This window comes from Narcine bancroftii, chromosome 2 (genome assembly GCF_036971445.1).
Source record: "Narcine bancroftii isolate sNarBan1 chromosome 2, sNarBan1.hap1, whole genome shotgun sequence".
Lineage (NCBI taxonomy): Eukaryota > Metazoa > Chordata > Chondrichthyes > Torpediniformes > Narcinidae > Narcine > Narcine bancroftii.
Genome location: NC_091470.1, coordinates 88,910,944 through 88,934,858, shown reverse-complemented (window position 1 = coordinate 88,934,858; position 23,915 = coordinate 88,910,944). Strand labels below are relative to the sequence as shown.

Sequence of the window (23,915 nt, the reverse complement as noted above, 5' to 3'; positions counted from 1 at the left end):
CAAAAATATTTATGCAGAAAATTTAAATGTCTTTAATGAAATTGACAAAGGTGGATTCAGAAAAGGTAAGCAACAAATTACGAGTTCAATATAAAGTTTTACAATTCTTCCCAGTGCATTAAATGGACATAGGTGGAATTCTATTACATGAAAATCTATCCATAAAAATTATGCATGCCATAATCCAAGTAGTAGAATGATAGCTAACATTAGATATTTTCACAATTTACTTTGATTTTCAAGATGTTTTCTCAGAAATGCTTGGATTCTTGGCCAGAGGTCTATTTGGGCTAGTGAATGTGGCTTCATTTGTCCTCCCCATAACACAGGGCATCCCATCAACCGATGAAAAGAGGAATAACAGAATGGAAAATACGGGGGCTCCAGCAAGTGTCCAGCATCTGGGTAACTGAGAAGCTCATAGTTATTTTTTCCATTTTCTTTCAGTCGCTCCACTGCTTGGTGAGCATAGAGTGGAGTGTTCCAATTTTTGTCATCCTCTCCAATGACAAACAAAAAGTGACCCTCTGCCTTTTCTAATGGGATGATGCTCTCTTTATTTGCTTCATCCTGTGGGTTATCCATCACTTCGGAAATATCTACCAGATTTGATTCCAGAAACTTGATGCGGTCTAGCGAAGCACTCAGACCTGTTAAAGTGATGTCTTTGTAATGCAAATGTCCCAAGGTGTTTGCATTGCATCCACCAATACTGACACCTGCTATCACATGTGGCAAGAATGTGGTCATTGAAAGGACTAGGTCTCCTCCCTTTGATATTCCTATTGCTCCAACTCCAGGACCCTTAACCTTGAAAAGTAATTTACACATGCATTAAAAACATCAACTTGATATGCTCCTGGTATAATAAACAAATTTGAGGGTGGCACAAACATTTTCTTGGATTTAAATGGCATACATGACTTTTTGCAGTTCTGAAGAAGAGTCATCAACACAAACCCTGGAACTCTCCACAGATACTATTACCAATATTTTCTGATTTTATTTTAGGTTTTCAGCATCTGCGGTATTTTTTTAAAAAAAAAAACCACAGCCTGATACTTTTGTCTTTATGTTCTTTAGGTCTGGTGTTTCAACACACATTAAATATGCTTAAGTCAGTCTTTCAGATGAGATTTGCTTCCTCAGATATCCTTTTTCACCTGGCATCTTGGCCAATTATATTGAATATCCTGCACACGTAAGTCAGGTGTCCCTCAAACAAGTTGAGCCTGGATTTAACGGAGGTCTTAATGCATGAAGGATGGGTTTCTGAACAGTGTGTAGAAAATGGGCAGAGTTGCTAATTTCCCAATTAAAAAAAGGAAATGTCTCATCCAATATGGAATGTTGGTCTCTCTCAGACTTCCTTCTCCCACTATTGTTCCCTCTTCTCTGCCTCTCGTCCTTCCTTCTCACCCATTCCCAGAAGTGCTAATTCAGTCAGTTTGACCATTTCTCCAAAACATCCTGTTGAAGTGCTGGGAGTTGAGGCTTGTAACTGGCCAGGGGTGGGTCCAGATTGCTGTTCCAGATTTCTTGCTAGATTTGATCCTGAATAGGATACTGACAAACACTCAGTGCAAAATACCAGCTAATGATTATTTTCTGGCAATAGATCCAATTTAATAAGACTGTTACTGGGTTGAAAAATGTGCAAGGAAAAGAGTCTTCTACATATTAATCTTTTACAGGGTTTGTTCATTTCTAGTGATAGAAAGCAAAGCCTTTACAATAAATATCAGAAATGGTGTAGGTATCATAACATAGATTCATCCAGTCATCCTGAAAAATCTTTTAACCATTTTAATTTAGATTGATCTGGCTTAAGCATTTTATTCTGCAATAAAGCATACATCTCAGATATAAATCCTTTCTTGCCACCATCAGTAAGTAAAATTTCAAATTTAGACCATCTAGGTAATCGTAACATACGCTCAAAATTATCCAACAATAGGCTTTAATTTGATAATAAGAAAAAAGAACATTCAAAGATATTTTATATTTCTTTTATTCTTTGAAATGAAATAAAACACCCTGTTTCATAACAATCTTCTACTAATTTAATTCCTTTCTGATCCCACAACTTCAAAAGTTGATTATAAAGTGTAAAAGGAAAAAGCTCATTTTGAAACAAAGGAGTTTTATCTGAAATTTTACCTGGAGTGCCAATAATTGCTTCATCATAATTGTCTTCATCAATTCTATTTAACCCCAGAGAAATTAAGGAAATATAAATTTTTTTCTTCTGATTTATGTTTTAGATGTCATAAGGAGATTGGTTGTTTTTTTTTTACAATCTACTTGGTTATGTGAGATGGTGAAACCTTTTTCCAGTACATTTCTTCTTTGGCTTGGCTTCGTGGACAAAGATTTATGGAGGGGGTAAAAAGTCCACGTCAGCTGCAGGCTCGTTTGTGGCTGACAAGTCCGATGCGGGACAGGCAGACACGGTTGCAGCGGAAAATTGGTTGGTTGGGGTTGGGTGTTGGGTTTTTCCTCCTTTGCCTTTTGTCAGTGAGGTGGGCTCTGCGGTCTTCTTCAAAGGAGGTTGCTGCCCGCCAAACTGTGAGGCGCCAAGATGCATGGTTTGAGGCGGTGGTCAATGTGGCAGGCACCAAGAGATTTCTTTAGGCAGTCCTTGTACCTTTTCTTTGGTGCACCTCTGTCACGGTGGCCAGTGGAGAGCTCGCCATATAACACGATCTTGGGAAGGCGATGGTCCTCCATTCTGGAGACGTGACCCATCCAGCGCAGCTGGATCTTCAGCAGCGTGGAACCTTTAAAAGCTATTTTTAAATTGAAAATTTCATTTGATCCCTTAGTATTTTTATTGGGTTATATTAAGAAATTGAGCTTGGAGTTTGTAATGGAGGATTAAAACCATGTACTCAGATGCTTTTTGCTTATGTGGAACTGACGACACTGGGTCCACATGCAGGTCACCTTACTTTCAGAACTAGCAGATGTAATTAAACTCAGCCATGGGGACTTATCTGAAGATACACTTTGAAATGGAATTCCACCGTGAGGCCCAGGGAAAGCAGTTGTCAAATACGACACTCTGAAATTGACGTATTGGTCACAACCTGTCTTGCTCAAGAAGTTTTAATGAGTCCTTGTATCTACGAGATAAACCAGGATATCATAGCATCCTGCTCCATAATAATTAATCTTCTAAATTGTAGAATAGTATGCTCAGCTTTGATTTTGACTGACAAATGTTAGAGGGAGTGGGTGCATGATTAATTGTTTTTGGGGTATAAAAGTCTGTGGTCCTGCTGCTGAAGTTTAGACTCTCCGAGGGGTGGGAACACCCCTTGTCAAGAAGGAAGAACAGCCAGAGTCCGAGCAACGTCCCGGTCGGGGGAGGTGGAGAAGCTGCTACCAGCGCCCTGACAACCTACTACAAGTGTGCAGTTGTTGCCTCGCTTCGGCAGTTGGGACCAGTCCAAGCGTTGATAAGTATAGTTGGGAAGGGCTTGCATATTGTAGTGTGAAATCAGCTTTTGAATTAGTAATAAACATTTGTATAAACTGAACTGCTCTCGGTGTGTGTGTCTATTTTCTTTCGGTAGCTAAAACACTGTGACCAATCTAAAATGAACAAAATGAGAGGTATAAGTTTACCCAAGACAATTGGCGCTGCGAGCAGGGTTGGTCTCAAGATGTTTCGCCGAAAGAAAGAGGTGAGCCCTGAGCAGTTTTTGATTCCGGGATGGACTTCCAAAGATGATGGGTTTGGCATGCTGGCTAATACCCTGTCTTTGTTGGGACCACCCATCAGTTGGGATGAAAGGTTAGAACCCTTAAGTGTGCCTCTGGGAGAGCGGGTTGCCACTCTCCTCCGAGAAAGTAAATTTCCAAAAAAACGGGGGACGCTGACAGACGGTTTTTGGCTGCTGGCCACAGCCTTACGCCACTCCGTTCAGCGTGAAGTTGAATTAGTTCAGCAGCAGGTAAAGTCTGAACATAAGAGAAAACAACTAGAGGAGGAAGTAGAGACTCTGCGACAGCGCTGCTCGATGATGAGCGAAATTGTTAGCACCAGTCAGGATCGAGCCAAAGAATGGGAGGATAAGCATGTTCAAACAATTTGCCGTAATATTAAACTCCGGCAACAGCTCTGTGCGAATAAGGAAAAGCAAGGGGTAGAACCTGATCCACACCGTATTCGTGCCATGATAAGGAATGGCAATGATCCTGATGTAATTGATGATTGGGACGGGAATATCTGGTATGATGATAATGGTAATAATGCAGATACCCCCCGGCATGTGCCTGGCATACTCCCCTCTCCCTCCGCTGTTCAAGCCCGCCCCGTAAGGCAGCGGACTGTCCAAGCAGATGAAGGCGAGAGGGGGGATGATGTAAGTGTAGAAACTGAAGGGACCGGTGCTCCGATCTCCCAAGCGGACCCAGGGGAAGGCTCCCAAACCCCTGCTTATGCTAGGTGGGCTCCCCCCTCAACGGGATGGTCTCAGCAGCCTCCCATGTGCCAGAGTGGTAACAGGGGTCGGGAGCAGTCAACAACAATACGTGACTTTACTATAAAAGAGCTGGCCGCCATTGGAGATCGTTTTAGGCAAAAGACAGGAGAAACTTTGGCGGCCTGGCTTCTGCGGGTTTGGGAGCAAGGGGGAGGTAGCATATATCTGACCCCTGAGGAATTGTTGGGGTTAGGATCATTAACTACTGATATTCGAGTCACTGCCGAATTACGTGGCAGAAGGAGAGATGTAGACTATTTGCTTGCTACTCTAGGAGAAGCCCTGTTACGGGTGTATCCGTCACCAGTAGATTGGGATCTGCATTTGCAGAACCATTGGGGCACACCAGAGGAGGGTATAGCAGTGATTCGCCAACAGGCCGTGGCCTCTGCTTTGTATGCGGGGCGCCTGAGGCTGTGGATGCATGGGGGGAGCCCTGATGAAGAATTATTCACAGCTGGAATGCATACCCGATTGGTTCGTTCAGCCCAACCTACTATACGGGGACTGGTCCTGTCTGTAACTAGTCCGCTAATTGGGCACCTCGTATCTGAGGCGGTGCACGCCCTATCTGGACTCCAAGAACTGGAGTTGGGAGGTAAAATCCACTCACGTACAACCCAGGTTAAAGCAGACAGACAGGATGAAAGGAGAGGGGCTGCTGTTAATAATGGACTGACCAGAAAAGAGCTTTTTCTAACTTTGTTAAAGTTAGGTGTACCTAAAAGTGATATTGATGGGAAACCTACTGCAGTCTTGTTTGCCCTTTATAAGAGGAAGGCAGGGGAACATCATCCCCAGATGCTGGGTCCTCCCGGCCCAGCTGTGCCTTCTGCTCCCACTGCTGCTTCTATCGAGTCAGCTTCTCCTGCCCCAGTTACCCGTGATGAGGTACAACAATGGGTTAAACAGGCTCTTAAGGATAACAATAGCATGTGGTCCTGGAAACCCCCGAACCCTTCTGAAGCCTGAAGGTGTGGGCAGGATTCCCGTGTCTATTCCATCGAGACACGGCGCACACACGGGGATCCGCGGCCCTACATACCATTAACAATTCACTGGGGTGGGGGTAATGATCGCCAATACTTGGCTTTGGTTGACACCGGTGCAGAGCACTCGGTGATTCCTGGTAACCCCGACCTCTGGAACGGACCCACATTTCGAATAGAAGGAATGGGAGGGGCAATCACCCTGGCAAAGGAAATAAAAGTCCGTGCCACGGTGGGTGATGGCCCTTCCCCCATATGGTTACATGCGTTGGTAGCTGCCACTGACGAGTGTATTCTGGGTATTAATATGTTGGCCGGTACAGCCCTTAATACTAGCCAAGGGGGGTTTGCATTCGGAATTCGGACTATTACAAAAAGATTAGTGGTGGGTCAGGCCAAGTGGGATCCCGTGGTGGTGCCACCCCCCTCAAAACCTGTATGCATTCCGCAATATCGCCTCCCTGGAGGGCAGGAGGAGATTACCGCCACCATTGATGCTTTGAAAGAAGAAGGGGTAGTGAGGCCTGCAACGTCGCCCTTCAATAGCCCTGTTTGGCCGGTCCAGAAGCTGGACGGCTCCTGGAGAATGACAGTTGATTATCGTTTTTTGAACAAACATGCCCCACCACTTGCTTCAGCAGTTCCGGACATTGTCACTCTTATTGAAAACATTGCTACTGGGAACTCAGGAACATGGTATGCTGTCATTGATCTCGCTAAGGCCTTCTTCAGTATTCTTATAGCTGAGGACTCACAGGATCAGTTCGCCTTTACCTGGAAGGGGCGCCAGTATACCTTCACCCACCTTCCAGTATCGCCTTCCCTCTCAATTCACCATTATATTGATGATGTGGCCTCCTGGAGCCTCTGGCAGAAACAAGAGGGTCGCCGAGTCCCACTAGGATTCTGGTCACGTACCATGCCTGAGGCTGCCACTCGTTATTCTGTTTTTGAACAACAGTTACTAGCCTGTTACTGGGCCCTGCTAGAGACTGAAAGAATGACAGGTGATGCAGATGTTCAATTGCGACCTGCACTTCCTATAATGAATTGGGTCCTGGCTAATGATGCTAATCTAAAGATCCGGCGGGCTCAGCAGTCTTCTATTGTTAAATGGAAGTGGTATATTCAGAGTCGTGCGACCAGAGGGCCTGAAGGGGTGGGCCGCATACACGAACAGGTGGCTTACCATCCTAGGTCAGGAACTCAGTTATCGGAGGAGGGGGATGGTGGCTCCAGTCAGTATGCTGAGTTGAAGGCAGTCACTTTACCACTAGATCCCCATGATCACCCTCTTCGCCTGTTTACTGATTCCTGGGCTTTGGCTAATGGACTTGTGGTATGGATGCCTGATTTGCAAAAGAACAACTGGATGATACATGACCGCCCAGTATGGGGCAAAGAGTTGTGGCAGCTGTTGTGGGATGCTTCCCACCATCGTGAGATAACCGTTTATCACGTTGATGCCCATACCAATATGGCGACTAACATGGCTCAACATAATGCAGTAGCAGATCAGCTTGCCACTATCAGCTGTGCTGATACCGTCCCCCTGGCTCGATGGGCACATGAACAGAGTGGTCATTTGGGGGAGAAGGGATCAGCTATGTGGTCCCGTACACATGCTTTATCCATCCATAAGGATGATGTCCGCATGGTCATATGTACATGCCCAGAATGTCAGCTTGTGAAGTTCCATACCGTTCCACCTGGTCCGCATGGCCGAATAAAACGGGGTGCTCACTCAGCTGCGGTCTGGCAAATTGATTACATAGGCCCCATGCTAGACTGCATGGGTAAATATTACGTCCTAGTAATGGTTGACACCTTTTCGGGCCTGGTTTTTACTTTTCCCACCAAGACGGCTGACCAAGCTAGCACTATCCAAGGACAAAACCATTTGATTTATCGTTATGATGTTCCAGAGGAGATTCACTCTGATAATGGCTCGCACTTCTCCGGGAAAGCAATCTGTGATTGGGCAAATGACAACGGTATTTTATGGGTCCACCATATTCCTTATTACCCGCAGGCTGCCGGGTTAGTTGAACAAATGAACGGCTTACTGAAGGAACAAATTCATTTGTTAACATCACTGGGGACCCAGAAGGGATGGTGCCATGTGCTGCAGCAGGCAGTCGACAATTTGAATCATCGCCCTTTAAAAGGAGGTACACCTTTCCACCGACTTCTTCACGCTCCTGAATTACAGCCTATTCCAGAGGAATAACAGTCAATGCCCCCCATCCCCGAACTAGAGAATGTTGGACAAAAAGTATGGGTGGCACCACCAGGTAGTGGCCCTCCTGTAAAAGGGGAAATAGTGACACCTGCCCAGGGTAACACTCGGTGGGTAGCTATTGAGGGACAGGATGATTTAGTCTGTTTAAACACTGAACGCTTATGGTATCGTGAGTGACATGTGTCAGGCTTCTTTGTTCCAGGTTCTCCATTTTACACTCCTGGTGATCTGGCTTAACAGCTGCTTTGATGCCAGCAATTGGATTTGTAATGTCGAGGACGTTCCAAGGGAGTTCCCAGTGGGAAACACGGTCCGATGCATTACACCAAGGAAGTCCTCGGTCACCAGCCTCAAGTGCAGCTTATATAAATATGTTATTGTTCAGCATGTTTCAAAATCTGTTCGTGAGCTCCAGTATCTGGGTATTGTGGCCAACAAGGATAATTTGAGCCTTGGTTGGAATCCTTTCTCATGGCTAACTGCTACATTTGGGGGAGTGGGCCACAATATCCTCCGTTGGTTGCTCGCGTCATTGCTTATGTTTGTAATTGTTGTTTTGATTTCTCTTTTTTCGCTCCCTCTGTACTCAAATACTGGTTAGGCCTCGCAAATGACAGATTGTGACCAAGGGGTGGAATGTAATGGAGGATTAAAACCATGTACTCAGATGCTTTTTGCTTATGTGGAACTGACGACACTGGGTCCACATGCAGGTCACCTTACTTTCAGAACTAGCAGATGTAATTAAACTCAGCCATGGGGACTTATCTGAAGATACACTTTGAAATGGAATTCCACCGTGAGGCCCAGGGAAAGCAGTTGTCAAATACGACACTCTGAAATTGACGTATTGGTCACAACCTGTCTTGCTCAAGAAGTTTTAATGAGTCCTTGTATCTACGAGATAAACCAGGATATCATAGCATCCTGCTCCATAATAATTAATCTTCTAAATTGTAGAATAGTATGCTCAGCTTTGATTTTGACTGACAAATGTTAGAGGGAGTGGGTGCATGATTAATTGTTTTTGGGGTATAAAAGTCTGTGGTCCTGCTGCTGAAGTTTAGACTCTCCGAGGGGTGGGAACACCCCTTGTCAAGAAGGAAGAACAGCCAGAGTCCGAGCAACGTCCCGGTCGGGGGAGGTGGAGAAGCTGCTACCAGCGCCCTGACAACCTACTACAAGTGTGCAGTTGTTGCCTCGCTTCGGCAGTTGGGACCAGTCCAAGCGTTGATAAGTATAGTTGGGAAGGGCTTGCATATTGTAGTGTGAAATCAGCTTTTGAATTAGTAATAAACATTTGTATAAACTGAACTGCTCTCGGTGTGTGTGTCTATTTTCTTTCGGTAGCTAAAACACTGTGACCAATCTAAAATGAACAAAATGAGAGGTATAAGTTTACCCAAGACAGAGTTAAAATTAAATAAATTTTAAATTGTTTTTTTGAGATTGGCGAGAAAATATTTGGCAATTACTTGGAAAAATTAGACTAATTTGAGTATTCAGCGATGGCATTTGGAAATGAGATCTTGTATTCATTCCGTTGGAAAAGATATCATAAAATTGATGTAATAATTTTTTTTTGTTAAAACCTGGATCCCGTATTTGGAATATATGGGATTGAATTATTAATCTTCTTCCCACACATTGGATGGTGTTGCTCTGGACCATGGCAAATAATTGAAGAGTTTTATGTTTTGTGATCTCCTCTTTTTCTTCTTAGAGGGGGGTTGGGAGGGCTGGGTGGGTCAGGGTAGGAATGGTGGGGGGTTGTAGGGGTATCATTTATTAAAATATCATGTATGTATTATGATTTCATATTTTTAAAAATTGTATGACTTATCACGATTAATACAATTTAAAAAGAAATGCAGTAGCTAATAGTGACTTCCTTTCAATGTCATTACAACAGGTCATTATAATAGTACATTTCTGGGAGTTTGTTTTAAACAAATATTTTTTGTTATATCAATGATTTCTCTTTAAACATACTTGCTGGGCCATTAGGTGTTAAAAAAAATGGACTCAAAAGCCCTTCAAATCAACATGAATCACTCATACAAAATCTATCACTTACCTTTTTATCCAATGAAGATAAATTAACCTGAATAGTTTATGTCCCATCCTTGTTCCTTTAACTCAAATCCTCTCAAATATTCTCTGGAATTAATAGTAATTTATGGAATGGTTCAAACATTAAGGGTTGCATTTCTTGTCGTAGCAATGGAACCCTTAAAATGCAGCCAATACACTCATGGCAAAAGCAAAGGAGGAATATGTGCCTCAAAGCACAATTTTCCCAGTTTTCAACCTGTGTAGTGAAGTCTCGGGAAAAGAGGTAGGATTCCTGTCGGCCGGGTCATTTACTGCCCCATGAATACAAGCACTGCAATCTTAGAGTATTTCCTTAACAGTTTTCAACACTTCAATGTGAGAAGGGAAACTATACTTTTTCAAAGCTATTTTCCAAATGGAACATCTTACCTTTGGATGGCGCCTGAGGAAGTTCACAGCTTCTTCAAAATATTCAAGATCAAGTTTGAGAAAGTTCTTTGGAAGGTCATCATATCCAAAGTATCCCAATGCCAGTACCAGAAATCCATGGTTTGCCAAGAGACTAGCTCTGTGCTCAACCAATCCACCAACTGACCCATAGATGTCAATAACTCCCGGAAATAGACCGTTACCTGTTGAATTCAAATATCACTGGTGATTTTTTTTCCTGAAATTTAAAATATTAATAAAACTCTCTGTACATCAAGTTTTAATTCAGGTTCCAGGTGTTCACCATATTTATCACTGAACTGGATGCAGTAATATTACTAAGTTTTATGAGGACGCACAACTTCCAGGCCATGCATTACAGCAGGAAAAAATAAGATATTATAGTCTTTCAATTATGACAAGTTGGGAAATGCTGATAAACAGGGAATAATATGTCCTTGTGCATCAGTCTCTGAACAAAAACACTTAGGTACACCAAGCATTTTTCTGAGACGGTAGGGTTGTATGAGCAGAAATTGAACCGACTCCTATATATTCACCAACATTCCGAATGAAATACGCACATTTTAAAAGGAGAAGAGACTGAATGCGCAGGGACAGCTTTTCCTTGCCGGGTATTCGAAACAAGGCTCTAAGTCTCAGGTTAGAGTAAGATTGTATTCAAAGCAAAAGATTTCCAACCACAAAGACAAAACTAGGAGATAGCAATAGGGGATACAGACGTAAGATAGAGCAATGATTCTCAACCTTTCTTTCCACTCACATCCCACTTTAAGTATTCCCTATGCCATAAGTGCTCTGTGATTAGTAAGGGATTGGTTAAGGTGGTATGTGGATGGGAAGAAAAAGTTTGAAAACCACTGTTTTAATCATACCCAAGTGACTCGTTATGTGCAGGGTTTCATAACTCCAAAGAAAATGGGCCAGTGACCATTTTTCTCAAGTAAAATATTTCAGTAATAATTGGGTCTAGAGCAGTGATTCTCAACCTTCCCTTCCCACTCACATCCCACCTTAAGCAATCCCTTACTGATCACAGAGCACCAACGGTATAGGGATTACTTAAAGTAGTATGTGATTGGAAAGAAAAAGGTTGAGAACCACTGAGATAGAGGTTCGACTACAACCACGTCAGCTTGAAGGGTTAATAGCCCATTCATTATCTAATTTCCACACATCTATAAAGTTATTAGCAAAGCTGGGAGAACATCACTTATAACACATTTATAAAGTACCTTGAATGAAGGGAAATGTGTCCAGGAATAATTTTGATGTCAATCAGGATGGAGAATTAAATGATAAAAGTTGCTTCAAAGATATGGGTATTGAGAAGTTTCTCAAAATCAGAGATATTTTCAGAGGTGCAAATTTTGGGAGGGAACTTCAGAATAGAGGTTCAGGCAGATGGATGAAATGTCACCAAAGCAGGAAATAGACAAGATTGAAGGGACAGCTTACAGGGGTGATATAAATTGGAGACATACAAGTGGTGTCATGGGAGAGATTGGTGAATGATAGAAATGAAGGACTGGTGTGGTTGGTGAATGGGATCTGGTAGATTAGGATGTCGAGTTCTTGGTGAATCAGGATTATAGAATGAGAGATACATGCCAAGTCGGGGGGGGGGGGGGGGCGGGGGTGGGAATGAGAATTTTAGATCAAGTACTGCAAAGGGCTTGGGATAATTACATCCTTGAGGTCAGAGTAGGCAATTTTTGTCATAGTGTTGCTGGAACAAGAAGTATTTGTGCCCCAATTCCATTCTCTTCCTTTCAGAGAAGTCATGGGATTTTAAAGTTGAGAGTCTTAGCACATTGAAAACCAAACCGATACCAAATTAATAATTTCAAATAATCAACAACTTCATATTTCTTTCCTTTTCTGGTATTTCTGATTCTGTTCACACCTTCAAAATTACTCTTGCCATCTTTTTGTACATCACAACCACATATGGAATTCCTCCGAGTCCCTCCCCATCACAGACCTTTCCTTTTATTCTCTCCATATCGACAGGGAAAGGTTGTGCAGACTGGGGCTTTTTTCTCTGGAGCGTAGAAGATTGAGAGGGGACTTGATAGAGGTGTTTAAGATTTTAAAAGGGACAGACAGAGTAAACGCGGATAGGCTTTTTCAATTAAGAGTGGGGGAGATTCAAACTAGAGGGCATGGTTTAAGATTGAAGGGGGAAAATTATAAGGGGAACATGAGGGGAAATTTCTTTACGCAGAGCGTGGTGGGGATGTGGAATGAGCTTCCGGCAGATGTGGTCGAGGCGGGATCATTGGTTACATTTAAGGAAAGACTAGATAGTTACATGGATAGGAGAGGACTGGAGGGGTATGGACCGGGCGCTGGTCAGTGGGACTAGGAGGGTGGGGATTTGTTATGTCATGGACTCGTAGGGCCAAACTGGCCTGTTCTGTGCTGTACGTGGTTATATGGTTGTATCTTCCACATTTCTGTTGCAATTTAAATTACATTTTATTTCCAAGCTTACCAAGTCCAGATGAAAGATAATTGATCTAGAACAGCCATTCTCAACTTTTCTTTTTGACTGCAACCCTCTCAGGAGTCTGCCCCCTTCCCTATGAGGCAGTCAGATTTTGGATCCATCCATACTTCTCTATCAACTACATAATAAAAAATAATTGTTACGAGGTAAAAACAAAATGAGCTTTTACTTAGACACACTGTGGCCCCCTGTTGAAAATAGCTGATCTAGAATGTATTTTCTTCACATACACTTCCTGGACTTGTGTATTCCCAGCATTTTCTGTTTATTTCAAAACGATGGGATGGAAATGACCAGATCCTTAAAATTTCACCAGACGCAAACTTGCATTAATGTTAAGACGAAAAAGGCCAAGAAGATCACTGGGGTCTCCCATTCCTCTATTGATGACATTCAGTGGGAGAGTTGCTGAAATAGGGCCTATTCCATCCAGCATACAGTGTCTTTGACCTACTACCATCAGGAAGGAGGTACAGGAGCATCAACCTATGATTGTGTGTGCGTTTGTGGTCTGTTTTGTCTGGTTGTATATTCAGCGCTTGACGTCCTGTTTTGCGGAAACTGCCAAAATGTTTGGCCTGGAAGTCAAGTCCTCCATCAGCCAGCTCCCCACCATGACTACCAGCCCCCCCACATCTCCATCGGCCACACAAAACTCAAAACGGTCAACCAGTTTACCTATCTCGGCTGCACCATTGCATCAGATGCAAGGATCGACAACGAGATAGACAACAGACTTGCCAAGGCAAATAGCGCCTTTGGAAGACTACACAAAAGAGTCTGGAAAAACAACCAACTGAAAAACCTCACAAAGATAACCGTATACAGAGCCGTTGGCATACCCACACTCCTGTTCGGCTCCGAATCATGGGTCCTCTACCGGCATCACCTACGGCTCCTAGAACGCTTCCACCAGCGTTGTCTCCGCTCCATCCTCAACATTCATTGGAGGGACTTCATCCCTAACATCGAAGTACTCGAGATGGCAGAGGCCGACAGCATTGAATCCACGCTGCTGAAGATCCAACTGCGCTGGGTAGGTCACGTCTCCAGAATGGAGGACCATCGCCTTCCCAAGATCGTGTTATATGGCGAGCTCTCCACTGTCCACCGTGACAGAGGTGCACCAAAGAGGTACAAGGACTGCCTAAAGAAATCTCTTGGTGCCTGCCACATTGACCACCGCCAGTGGGCTGATATCGCCTCAAACCGTGCATCTTGGCGCCTCACAGTTCGGCGGGCAGCAACCTCCTTTGAAGAAGACCGCAGAGCCCACCTCACTGACAAAAGACAAAGGAGGAAAAACCCAACACCCAACCCCAACCAACCAATTTTCCCCTGCAACCGTGTCTGCCTGTCCCGCATCGGACTTGTCAGCCACAAACGAGCCTGCAGCTGATGTGGAAATTTACCCCCTCCATAAATCTTCGTCCGCGAAGCCAAGCCAAAGAAAAAAAATATGTAGGCTGATGAAAACAAACTTTTTAAAAAATGTAAATGCTCGAAATCCAAAATAAAAGCAGGAACTGCTAGAAACACAAAAAAATCATGGTGCATCTACAGAAAGAAAATCAGAGTGAATGCTTCAGGTTGAAGGCCCTTTGTCAGAACCAGGCAAAAAAGTATTGTGTACAGTTTTAGACACCAAAGTATAGGAAAGTTATCAACAAATTGGAGAGAGTGCAGAGAAGATTTACGAGAATGTTGCCGGGGTTACAGAGTCTATGTTATAGGGAAAGGTTAAATAAGTTAGGTCTTTATTCTTTGGAGCATAGAAGATTGAGAGGGGATTTGATTGAGGCATTTAAATTATTAGGGGTATAGATAGAGTTGACATGGAAGCTTTTCCTATAAAGGGGAGATTCAAACGAAAGGACACGAGTTGGGGGTTAGGCGGCAAAAGTTTAGAGGAAACATGAGGGGGAACATCTTTACTCAGAGAATGGTGGGGGTGTGGAATGAGCTACCAGAGAAAGTGACGGAGGCAGGCTCGATATTAGCGTTTAAGGAGAAGTTGGATATGTACGTGGATGGAAAAGGAATGGAGGGTTAAAGATTGAGTGTATGTCAGTGGGATTAGGTGGGAGTAAGTGTTGGGCATAAACTAGAAGGGTCAAACTAAACCTCTTTCTATGCTGTAATTGTTATATGGTTATAAGAGAAAGCAAGTTCGTTTTGAGTTGCAGAGAGCAAATGAAGGATGGTAAATATGAAAAATCTGAGAGGGATTCCAAGGTTGCCTGGGAGATAACTTATTTGGTTTAAGGTTAGGGTGGGGAGAGAGAGAAAGCAAATAAAATAGAATTCTACAGCACAGTACAGGCCTTCCGGCCCACAGTGTTGTGCCAACCTAATAGCCTACTCTAATAAGGAAAGAAGGTTAGCATTCCCCTTGACCAGGATAAATGAGGTCCTGGTGGCATATTGTTAAGGAACTGCCACCTACTCACAATGCCTTTACAGCACCAATGATTGGGACCCGAGTTCGAATCCCACACTGTTAGGAGTTTGTATGTTCTCTCTGCATCCAAGTGGGTTTTCTCCCACTATTCGAAACGAACTGGGGGTGTAAATTGGATGGCACCGGCTCGTGGGCTGAAATGGCCTGTTACCATGCTGTACGTTTTAAAAGACAACTGCCTAGAATTTCCTGACTGCATAACCCTCCATTTTTCTAAGTTCCATGTGCCTATTTAATAGTCTCTTAGAAGATCCTTTTGTATGCACCTCCACCACCATTGCTGGCATTCACCAGGCTGTGTGAAGAAATTGCCCTGTAGACCCCCCTGTACTTACTTCCAAGTACTTTAAAACTAAGCTCCCTTGTGTTCGCCATTTCAGCCCAAGGCAAAAGCTCTGGCCATGTACACGTTCAATTGCTACAAGTCTACACAGGCAAGGCTCCTCAACTCTTCCTCTGCTACAATGGCGACTACATTGGTGCTGCTTCATCCATTTTGCTGCCAACTTCCACCCTGACCTCAAATTCACTTGGTCCACGCTCCCCTTTCTCGATCTCTGACTCCATCACGGGAGTCAAACACCCACCAACTTTTACAGTTACCTCAACTGCACTTCCTCACATCCTGTCCCCCATTTTATTCCTTTTCACAATTTCTCCACCTGTGAAATTTGCTGGCAGGATGAAATCTTCCATAGAGATCTTTGAGAAGTCCAGCTTCTTCAAAATAATACGGATCGACCTCCAATACCATCAACTCAGCCCTTACACGTATATCCTCCATTTTCTGCACAGACTCTGCTGCCCCACCCTCGCTCTGAGATACAAGAACAGGATTCCCCTTGTCCTCACCTACCACCCCACCAGCCTCCACATCCAATGCAATTTCCACCACCCACAATGCAACCCCACCACCAGATACATCTTCCCCTCTCCTCTGCCTTCCACAGGGACTGCTCCTTCTCTGACTCTTGTTCATTAATCTTTTCCCACCCATCGGCCCCTTGACACCTACCCCTGTGACTGCAGGAAATACCACACTTGCAGCAACACCTACTCCCTCACCACAATTCGTGGCCCCAAACAGTCCTTCCAAGTGAAGCAACACCTCTTTTTAATCTGCAGGGGTCATCTATTGCATCTGGTGTTCCCATAACGGTCTCCTCTACATCATAAAGACTGGGCGCAGACTGGGAGATTGCTTTGTTGCGCACCTTCGCTGTGTTCGCTATACTAGTGGGGATATCCCAGTGGCAACAAATTTCAATTCACCGCCACATTTCTGTCCACAGTCTCATGCACTGCCAGACTGTGAACACCTGCAAATTGGAGAAACACCAATTCATATTCTGACTGGGCACCCTCTAACCAGACAGCACTAACATTGGCCTCTGCAATTTCCGTTAGCCTCCCACTGTCCCTCCACTGTGTCTCTCTTGTTCCCTGTCTACTTTCCTCCAGTCTCCCCGCCTTTTGACTTTCCCCATCCCTCTGTCTCCTTTCCTCCAACTCTGTATACACATGGCTACCTCCCTCCCTGATCAATTCTCAGATTTTCACTCCTGCCTACAATTCCAAGTCCAGCTTAGGCTTTTTGGCTGTTGACCTCTGCTCCTCGCCTGCTTTTTATTCAGGCACCTACTTTTTTTGGGGAATATTTTATTTAACAATTTTAAAACACATCCATTTATACATTTTCAATAAAGCTACAAGAGAAATATATATAATATATAAAACAAAAACCCATCCCTCCCTCCCTTACCTCCACCCACTTTCCCCTACAAAATACAAGAAAAAAAGAAAAGGCAAAAAAGAGTTAGAAGAATGTCAAAAATAATGGAACTGGGGGGGTTACCAACAGGACGGGCTTTCAGAGAGTCCTTCAAATTTTTGAACCAACATGTATAGCTCCATAATTTTGAAAAAAAATTGATACTTATTACCTAAATTGTTATTTTCTCAAGTGGAATACAAATACTCAATTCAGCATGTCATCTCTCCATCCCTAAATCTGTATCTGATTTCCAATTAATGGCTTCACATCCAGTAATGAGGGACCAGAACTGAATAGAGTATTGCATGTGGGTTCAACCAAGTTCTTGAATAGCTGTAACATTACCTCACTGCTCTTGAACTGGATCCCACGGTTAATGAAGGCCAATACACCATACCCTGTCTTAACCACGCTATCAACCTGTGCAACAGGTTTGAGTCTCCTATGGACACAGACCACAAGATCTCCAAGTTCGTCCTCACTTTAACATTGTATTCTGCCTTCAATTTTAACCAACGGAAATGAACCACTTCACACCTTTCTGGGTTAAACCCCATCGTTCACTTCTCAGTCCAGCTCTGCATCCTATCATTGTCTCTCTGCCACAACTGCCAACCCTCCTCTGGTCTGACCACATCATCACAACTTTCACCACCTGCACATTTATTTTCCTATCCTCCTGCTTTCTTATCCAGGTCATTTATAAAAATCACAGAACATATCCTTGCAGACTCCACTGGTCACCATCCTCCATGCAGAATACAAATGAGGAACGATCTACAACCACCTTCATCCTTCGCTGACTAAGCCAATTCTGTATCCACAAAGCAAGGCCTTCTTGGACTCCATGCTTCCTTATATTCTGAATGCGCTCTGCACAGGAAACCTATCAAATGGCTCACTGAGATCCTTACCACATCCACTGCTTTGATAGACAGAATCTGTAGGACCGCATGGTTGGCATAGCGGTTAGCGCAACACCTTTACAGCGCCAGTGATTGGGACCCGGGGCTCAAATCCCACGCTGTCTGTAAGGAGTTTGTACGTTCTCCCCGTTTCCACGTGGGTTTTCCCCGGGGGGGCTCCAGATTTCTCCCACCGTTTAAAACATACTGGGGGGGGGGGTTTGTAGGTTAATGGAGCAGCATGGGCCGAAATGGCCTGTTAGCTGTGTCTAAATTTTAAGTTAAACTTCAGGGAACACTCAGAAGATCAGGCACTTATTCTGTGAATTAATAATTAATACATTAATATTAATTATTAATATATTCTCTGTGGCCAAGTTTGCATTGGTGGGTATCGACTGATTTTGTAAAGGATCTGAACTTCAACCTGAGGCTTCCAGGTTATCAACATTGCAGCCAGATGCTGCAACTTTCTTTTCTCCAAAGCAGGCGATATCCAGAAACGTGAGAACCAAAGCGAACTTCCACAGCCTTGGAGGGTGGGGGTGGGAGTTGGGGGGGGGGGGGGGGGGGGGCAAAGCCAAAGGAGAGGGTCCAGTCCAAAGTCCAGTCACCGTGCAACAGGGGTGGGGTTCAGCACTTGGCTGAACAGCATCGATCTTGTCATGGCCCCGTGCAAATGGGCGGCTGGGGAAGGCAGCAGAGTCTTGCCCTCTTACCGGGTGGGACGAAGAGCACGCCGCGGACCCTGCCGTCTCTGACCGGGACCCGGGCCACCCCGTCCCGCATGAACCAGCGCTCGTTGACACAGGAGGCGAGGGGCTGCGCCGGGAGCTCCCGGGGGTCGCCGCTCCAGTGGCCCGCGAGCACCTCGATGCGGACCCGCAGCGGCGAGGCGGTCACGTCCCTCTTCACCATCCGGGCGAACGGGGCGGCGGGGCTGAGCGACCAGAAGAGCCCCATGGGCTCGGTGCCGGTGTAGTGTCCGCCCAGGGCCGGCGAGCGGCTCAGGTCCAGCTCGCCCCGCTCGTCGGCCCGGTACAGCGCCGCCGAGCCGAAAGCCTGGCCCTTCTCGTCGCTCAGGGCGGCCCTCAGGGTGACCGGTTGCAGGGGCCTCAGGCCCGCCGCCCGCACCCGCACCGGCTCGTCGAACAGGCACTGGGCGCCGGGCTCCAGCCACAGCCGCACCGCCATCCCGGCTCGGTGAAGCCGGCGGATCCCGGCACCGCACCGCAGCAGCTTCATCTGGCTGGAACGCATGCGCGTCAGGCCTCCACACTGAGGGGTGGGTTAAAATGGCCTGTTCACTGTGCTGTATGGCGACATTTAAGATTGACACCTAAAGACACAAGGCTGGAGAAACTCAGGAGGTCAAACAGTGTCCTTTATATAGCAAAGTTAAAGATTTGGGCTTCAGCCCTCCATCAAGGTAGGGAAAAATGTTGGCAGGCATCCGAACAAAAAGGGTAAGGGAGGAGAAGGGTGGATCCCTGGCGAAACCCTACTCTTGTCGTGGTACGCTAGGAGGGAATGGGCAGAACCACCGCTAACAGCTCCTGTCTTGCGGCAGCTGGACACAACAGCCTCCTATCTACTGGCAGCTAGCCACGAGGCATAGTGACTCCGCAGCACCTGCAAGGTCCACTGAGAAGCCCTGGCCTACTCAATGTAGCTACGTCATGAGGTCGTTAGCACTTCAGATGTCATGACGCCAGATCACATGTTGGGTGTCTATATTACACGGTAATCAACGGTCTTCTCTTTGCTGGCTGACAACCTCAGGTGTGGTCTCGTTATTTCAACATGATGGCACATGAGCACAAACATTCATCCGCCACATTGGTGACCCCGACAGGTCTAGCCGGTAGCTGGACCCTACAATAGATACACTCAACAGCAACGTGCCAACAAGCAAGCCATATATCATAGACACATTCAACGGCCAAGCTCAAATTAATTTGCTACAGCAACGTGCCAACGAGCCATACAATAAAGGACTCAATGAATGTATATACAAATATACAAAAATCATATCCTTAAAATGCACGTTAAGCCTAGATATAATCTGTCCATGCCTTAAGAGAAAGGAAAATAACAGTGGACAGAGGTGGAGAAGAAGAAAAAGGGAAAGGGGAAAGAGCTGGCATAAACATTTAATACAATCAAAAAAGAAATACAAATAAAAATATTAAATTACTAATAAGAGAGTAAAATTAAATATGAAATATTTAATAAATAGACTAAACTATCAGGGTATTTAAAGAATTCAAATAAGGCTGCAAAATATCTATGAACATGTTATATTCATTTCTAAGATTAAAGTAATTTTCTCCAGGGATATAAACTTTGGATTTCCATATTCCAACCATCATTCTATAAGAGGGAATCGGATTTCCATGTTACCACTAGACATTTTCTGGCTATTGCCAAAGCAATTTTAATAAATTTAGATTTACTTTTGGCGAAGTTAACATTCATGACGGCCAAATTCCCCTAAAGGAACAATGGTGGATGAAGAGGAAAGTTCACACTCATAATGTTCATTTATATTTCCCCCAAATTTATACATAAAAGTCTTAATTTCATACATAACCAGGTAGAATGTATAAAAGCACCAATATCTCTTTGGCTTGGCTTCGCGGACGAAGATTTATGGAGGGGGAAAAGTCCACGTCAGCTGCAGGCTCGTTTGTGGCTGACAAGTCCGATGCGGGACAGGCAGACACGGTTGCAGCGGCTGCAGGGGAAAATTGGTTGGTTGGGGTTGGGTGTTGGGTTTTTCCTCCTTTGCCTTTTGTCAGTGAGGTGGGCTCTGCGGTCTTCTTCAAAGGAGGTTGCTGCCCGCCAAACTGTGAGACGCCAAGATGCACGGTTGGAGGCGAGATCAGCCCACTGGCGGTGGTCAATGTGGCAGGCACCAAGAGATTTCTTTAGGCAGTCCTTGTACCTTTTCTTTGGTGCACCTCTGTCACGGTGGCCAGTGGAGAGCTCGCCATATAACACGATCTTGGGAAGGCAATGGTCCTCCATTCTGGAGACGTGACCCACCCAGCGCAACTGGATCTTCAGCAGCGTGGACTCGATGCTGTCGACCTCTGCCATCTCGAGTACTTCGACGTTAGGGATGAAAGCGCTCCAATGGATGTTGAGGATGGAGCGGAGACAACGCTGGTGGAAGCGTTCTAGGAGCCGTAGGTGATGCCGGTAGAGGACCTATGATTCGGAGCCGAACAGGAGTGTGGGTATGACAACGGCTCTGTATACGCTTATCTTTGTGAGGTTTTTCAGTTGGTTGTTTTTCCAGACTCTTTTGTGTAGTCTTCCAAAGGCGCTATTTGCCTTGGCGAGTCTGTTGTCTATCTCATTGTCGATCCTTGCATCTGATGAAATGGTGCAGCCGAGATAGGTAAACTGGTTGACCGTTTTGAGTTTTGTGTGCCCGATGGAGATGTGGGGGGGCTGGTAGTCATGGTGGGGAGCTGGCTGATGGAGGACCTCAGTTTTCTTCAGGCTGACTTCCAGGCCAAACATTTTGGCAGTTTCCGCAAAGCAGGACGTCAAGCGCTGAAGAGCTGGCTCTGAATGGGCAACTAAAGCGGCATCGTCTGCAAAGAGTAGTTCACGGACAAGTTTCTCTTGTGTCTTGGTGTGAGCTTGCAGGCGCCTCAGATTGAAGAGACTGCCATCCGTGCGGTACCGGATGTAAACAGCGTCTTCATTGTTGGGGTCTTTCATGGCTTGGTACAGCATCATGCTGAAGAAGATTGAAAAGAGGGTTGGTGCGAGAACACAGCCTTGCTTCACGCCATTGTTAATGGAGAAGGGTTCAGAGAACTCATTGCTGTATCTGACCCGACCTTGTTGTTTTTCGTGCAGTTGGATAATCATGTTGAGGAAATTTGGGGGACATCCGATGCGCTCTAGTATTTGCCAAAGCCCTTTCCTGTTCACGGTGTCGAAGGCTTTGGTGAACAAAACAAAGGTGATGTAGAGTCCTTTGTTTTGTTCTCTGCACTTTTCTTGGAGCTGTCTGAGGGCAAAGACCATGTCAGTAGTTCCTCTGTTTGCGCGAAAGCCGCACTGTGATTCTGGGAGAATATTCTCGGCGACACTAGGTATTATTCTATTTAGTAGAATCCTAGCGAAGATTTTGCCTGCAATGGAGAGCAGCGTGATTCCCCTGTAGTTTGAGCAGTCTGATTTCTCGCCTTTGTTTTTGTACAGGGTGATGATGGTGGCATCACGAAGGTCCTGAGGCAGTTTTCCTTGGTCCCAACAAAGCTTGAAAAACTCATGCAGTTTGGCATGCAGAGTTTTGCCGCCAGCCTTCCAGACCTCTGGGGGGATTCCATCCATACCTGCTGCTTTGCCACTTTTCAGTTGCCCGATCCGGGCAGAGAGTGGGAGGCGGCAGCCCCAGTCCGGGCACAGAGAGAGCAGCGGCGGCCCCGGCCCCGGTCCGGGCGAAGGGTAGGCAGCGGCGGCCCCGATCCGGGCAGGAGCAAGGGGGAAACGGCGGCCCCGGACTCGGTCGAGTGAGGCAGGAGGAGGTCCCGGTCCGGGCAGAGAGTGGGAGGCGGCGGCCCCAGTCCGGGCACAGGGAGAGCAGCGGTGGCCCCGGCCCCGGTCCGGGCGAAGGGTAGGCGGCGGCGTCCCCGATCCGGGCAGGAGCAAGGGGGAGACGGCGGCCCCAGCCTCGGTCAAGTGAGGCAGGCGGAGGCCCCGATCCGGGCAGAGAGTGGGAGGCGGCGGCCCCAGTCCGGGCACAGAGAGAGCAGCAGCGGCCCCGGCCCCGGACCGGGCGAAGGGTAGGCGGCGGCGGCCCCAATCCGGGCAGGAGCAAGGGGGAGACGGCGGCCCCGGCCTCGGTCAAGTGAGGCAGTCGGAGGCCCCGATCCGGGCAGAGAGTGGGAGGCGGCGGCCCCAGCCTGTGCACAGGGAGAGCAGCGGCAGCCCTGGCCCCGGTCCGGGTGAAGGGTAGGCGGCGGCGGCCCCGATCCGGGCAGGAGCAAGGGGGAGATGGCGGCCCCGGTCTCGGTTGAGTGAGGCAGGCGGAGGCCCCGGTCCGGGCAGAGAGTGGGAGGCGGCGGCCCCAGCCTGTGCACAGGGAGAGCAGCGTCGGCCCCGGCCCCGGTCCGGGTGAAGGGTAGGCGGCGGCGGCCCCGATCCGGGCAGGAGCAAGGGGGAGACGGCGGCCCCGGTCTCGGTCGAGTGAAGCAGGCGGAGGCCCCGGTCCGGGCAGAGAGTTGGAGGCGGCGGCCCCAGTCCGGGCACAGGGAGAGCTGCGGCGGCCTCGGCCCCGGTCCGGGCAGTATGGATCGACCTAGGAGGGGAGGCAGACCCCTCCAGCCCGGGTAAGAAACCTGCATAGGAGAAGGCCACTCCGATATAAAACCTACGACCCAAGGACCTCACTGCCACGCACCAATATCTAAGCCACACCTAAAGCACATATTTGAGATTTCCAATTTACTATTATGTAACTTTTGAGGATTGAGATAATAGTTGATGTTAACTATATTTCATTGTTGATCAATTACAATACCGAAATCAGATTCCCATGTCTCCTGAGATCGATGTCACCCAATTTTTGGGCTTTGATCTTGGAGCAGGAAATACATAGTAGAATTAAATTTAATTGCATTCCCCTTTCAACTTAGAACCTCCATATCTGTGCACATTGGTAGGGTCAATGATGGCCTCAACTTCTCCCTTAAAACGATCCCTATTTACTCACAGATCTGTACTCTCAAGCTTGTTGAAGGCTTCCACCCTGAAGTGTTGACAGTTATTTTTCTCCCTGAATCAGAATCCAGATCCTTAATCCAGCATCTGTAATTTGCAAGTGTCCCCTGCGTGGCATTCCCAGCACATCAGGCACTATCTGTAACAACACATGAAATGCTGGAGAAACTCAGCCGGTCTTAAGCATCCATAGGAGGTAAAGATATATTGTCGCTGTTTCAGGCCAGAGAAAACAGTATTTACATTTCAGGAAGGTGGTTCTGGAGCATCAAAATCGTACCTCATCCCCTAT

At 46.2% G+C, this 23,915-nt stretch overlaps 1 protein-coding gene across 1 annotated transcript; it reads right to left on the bottom strand.

Moving 5' to 3' along the window:
* Positions 1-19,147, bottom strand: LOC138753878 (acyl-coenzyme A thioesterase 1-like). Its single transcript, XM_069917415.1, has 3 exons — positions 18,598-19,147; positions 10,206-10,408; positions 1-810 (listed from the first exon to the last, which is right to left on the bottom strand). Exons 1-3 carry the CDS (start codon positions 19,136-19,138, stop codon positions 220-222), a joined length of 1,335 nt encoding a protein of 444 aa, XP_069773516.1. The 5' UTR covers positions 19,139-19,147; the 3' UTR covers positions 1-219.
* Between the last annotated feature and the right edge of the window lie 4,768 nt (positions 19,148-23,915).

Excerpts from the sequence above, each read along its gene's own strand:
- LOC138753878 (XM_069917415.1), bottom strand. The coding sequence starts at position 19,138 with ATGCGTTCCAGCCAGATGAAGCTGCTGCGGTGCGGTGCCGGGATCCGC. Across the intron at positions 10,409-18,597 it reads CGTGCTCTTCGTCCCACCCG|GTAACGGTCTATTTCCGGGA; the intron begins GTAAGAGGGCAA and ends TGAATTCAACAG. Across the intron at positions 811-10,205 it reads TCCTCAGGCGCCATCCAAAG|GTTAAGGGTCCTGGAGTTGG; the intron begins GTAAGATGTTCC and ends TTACTTTTCAAG.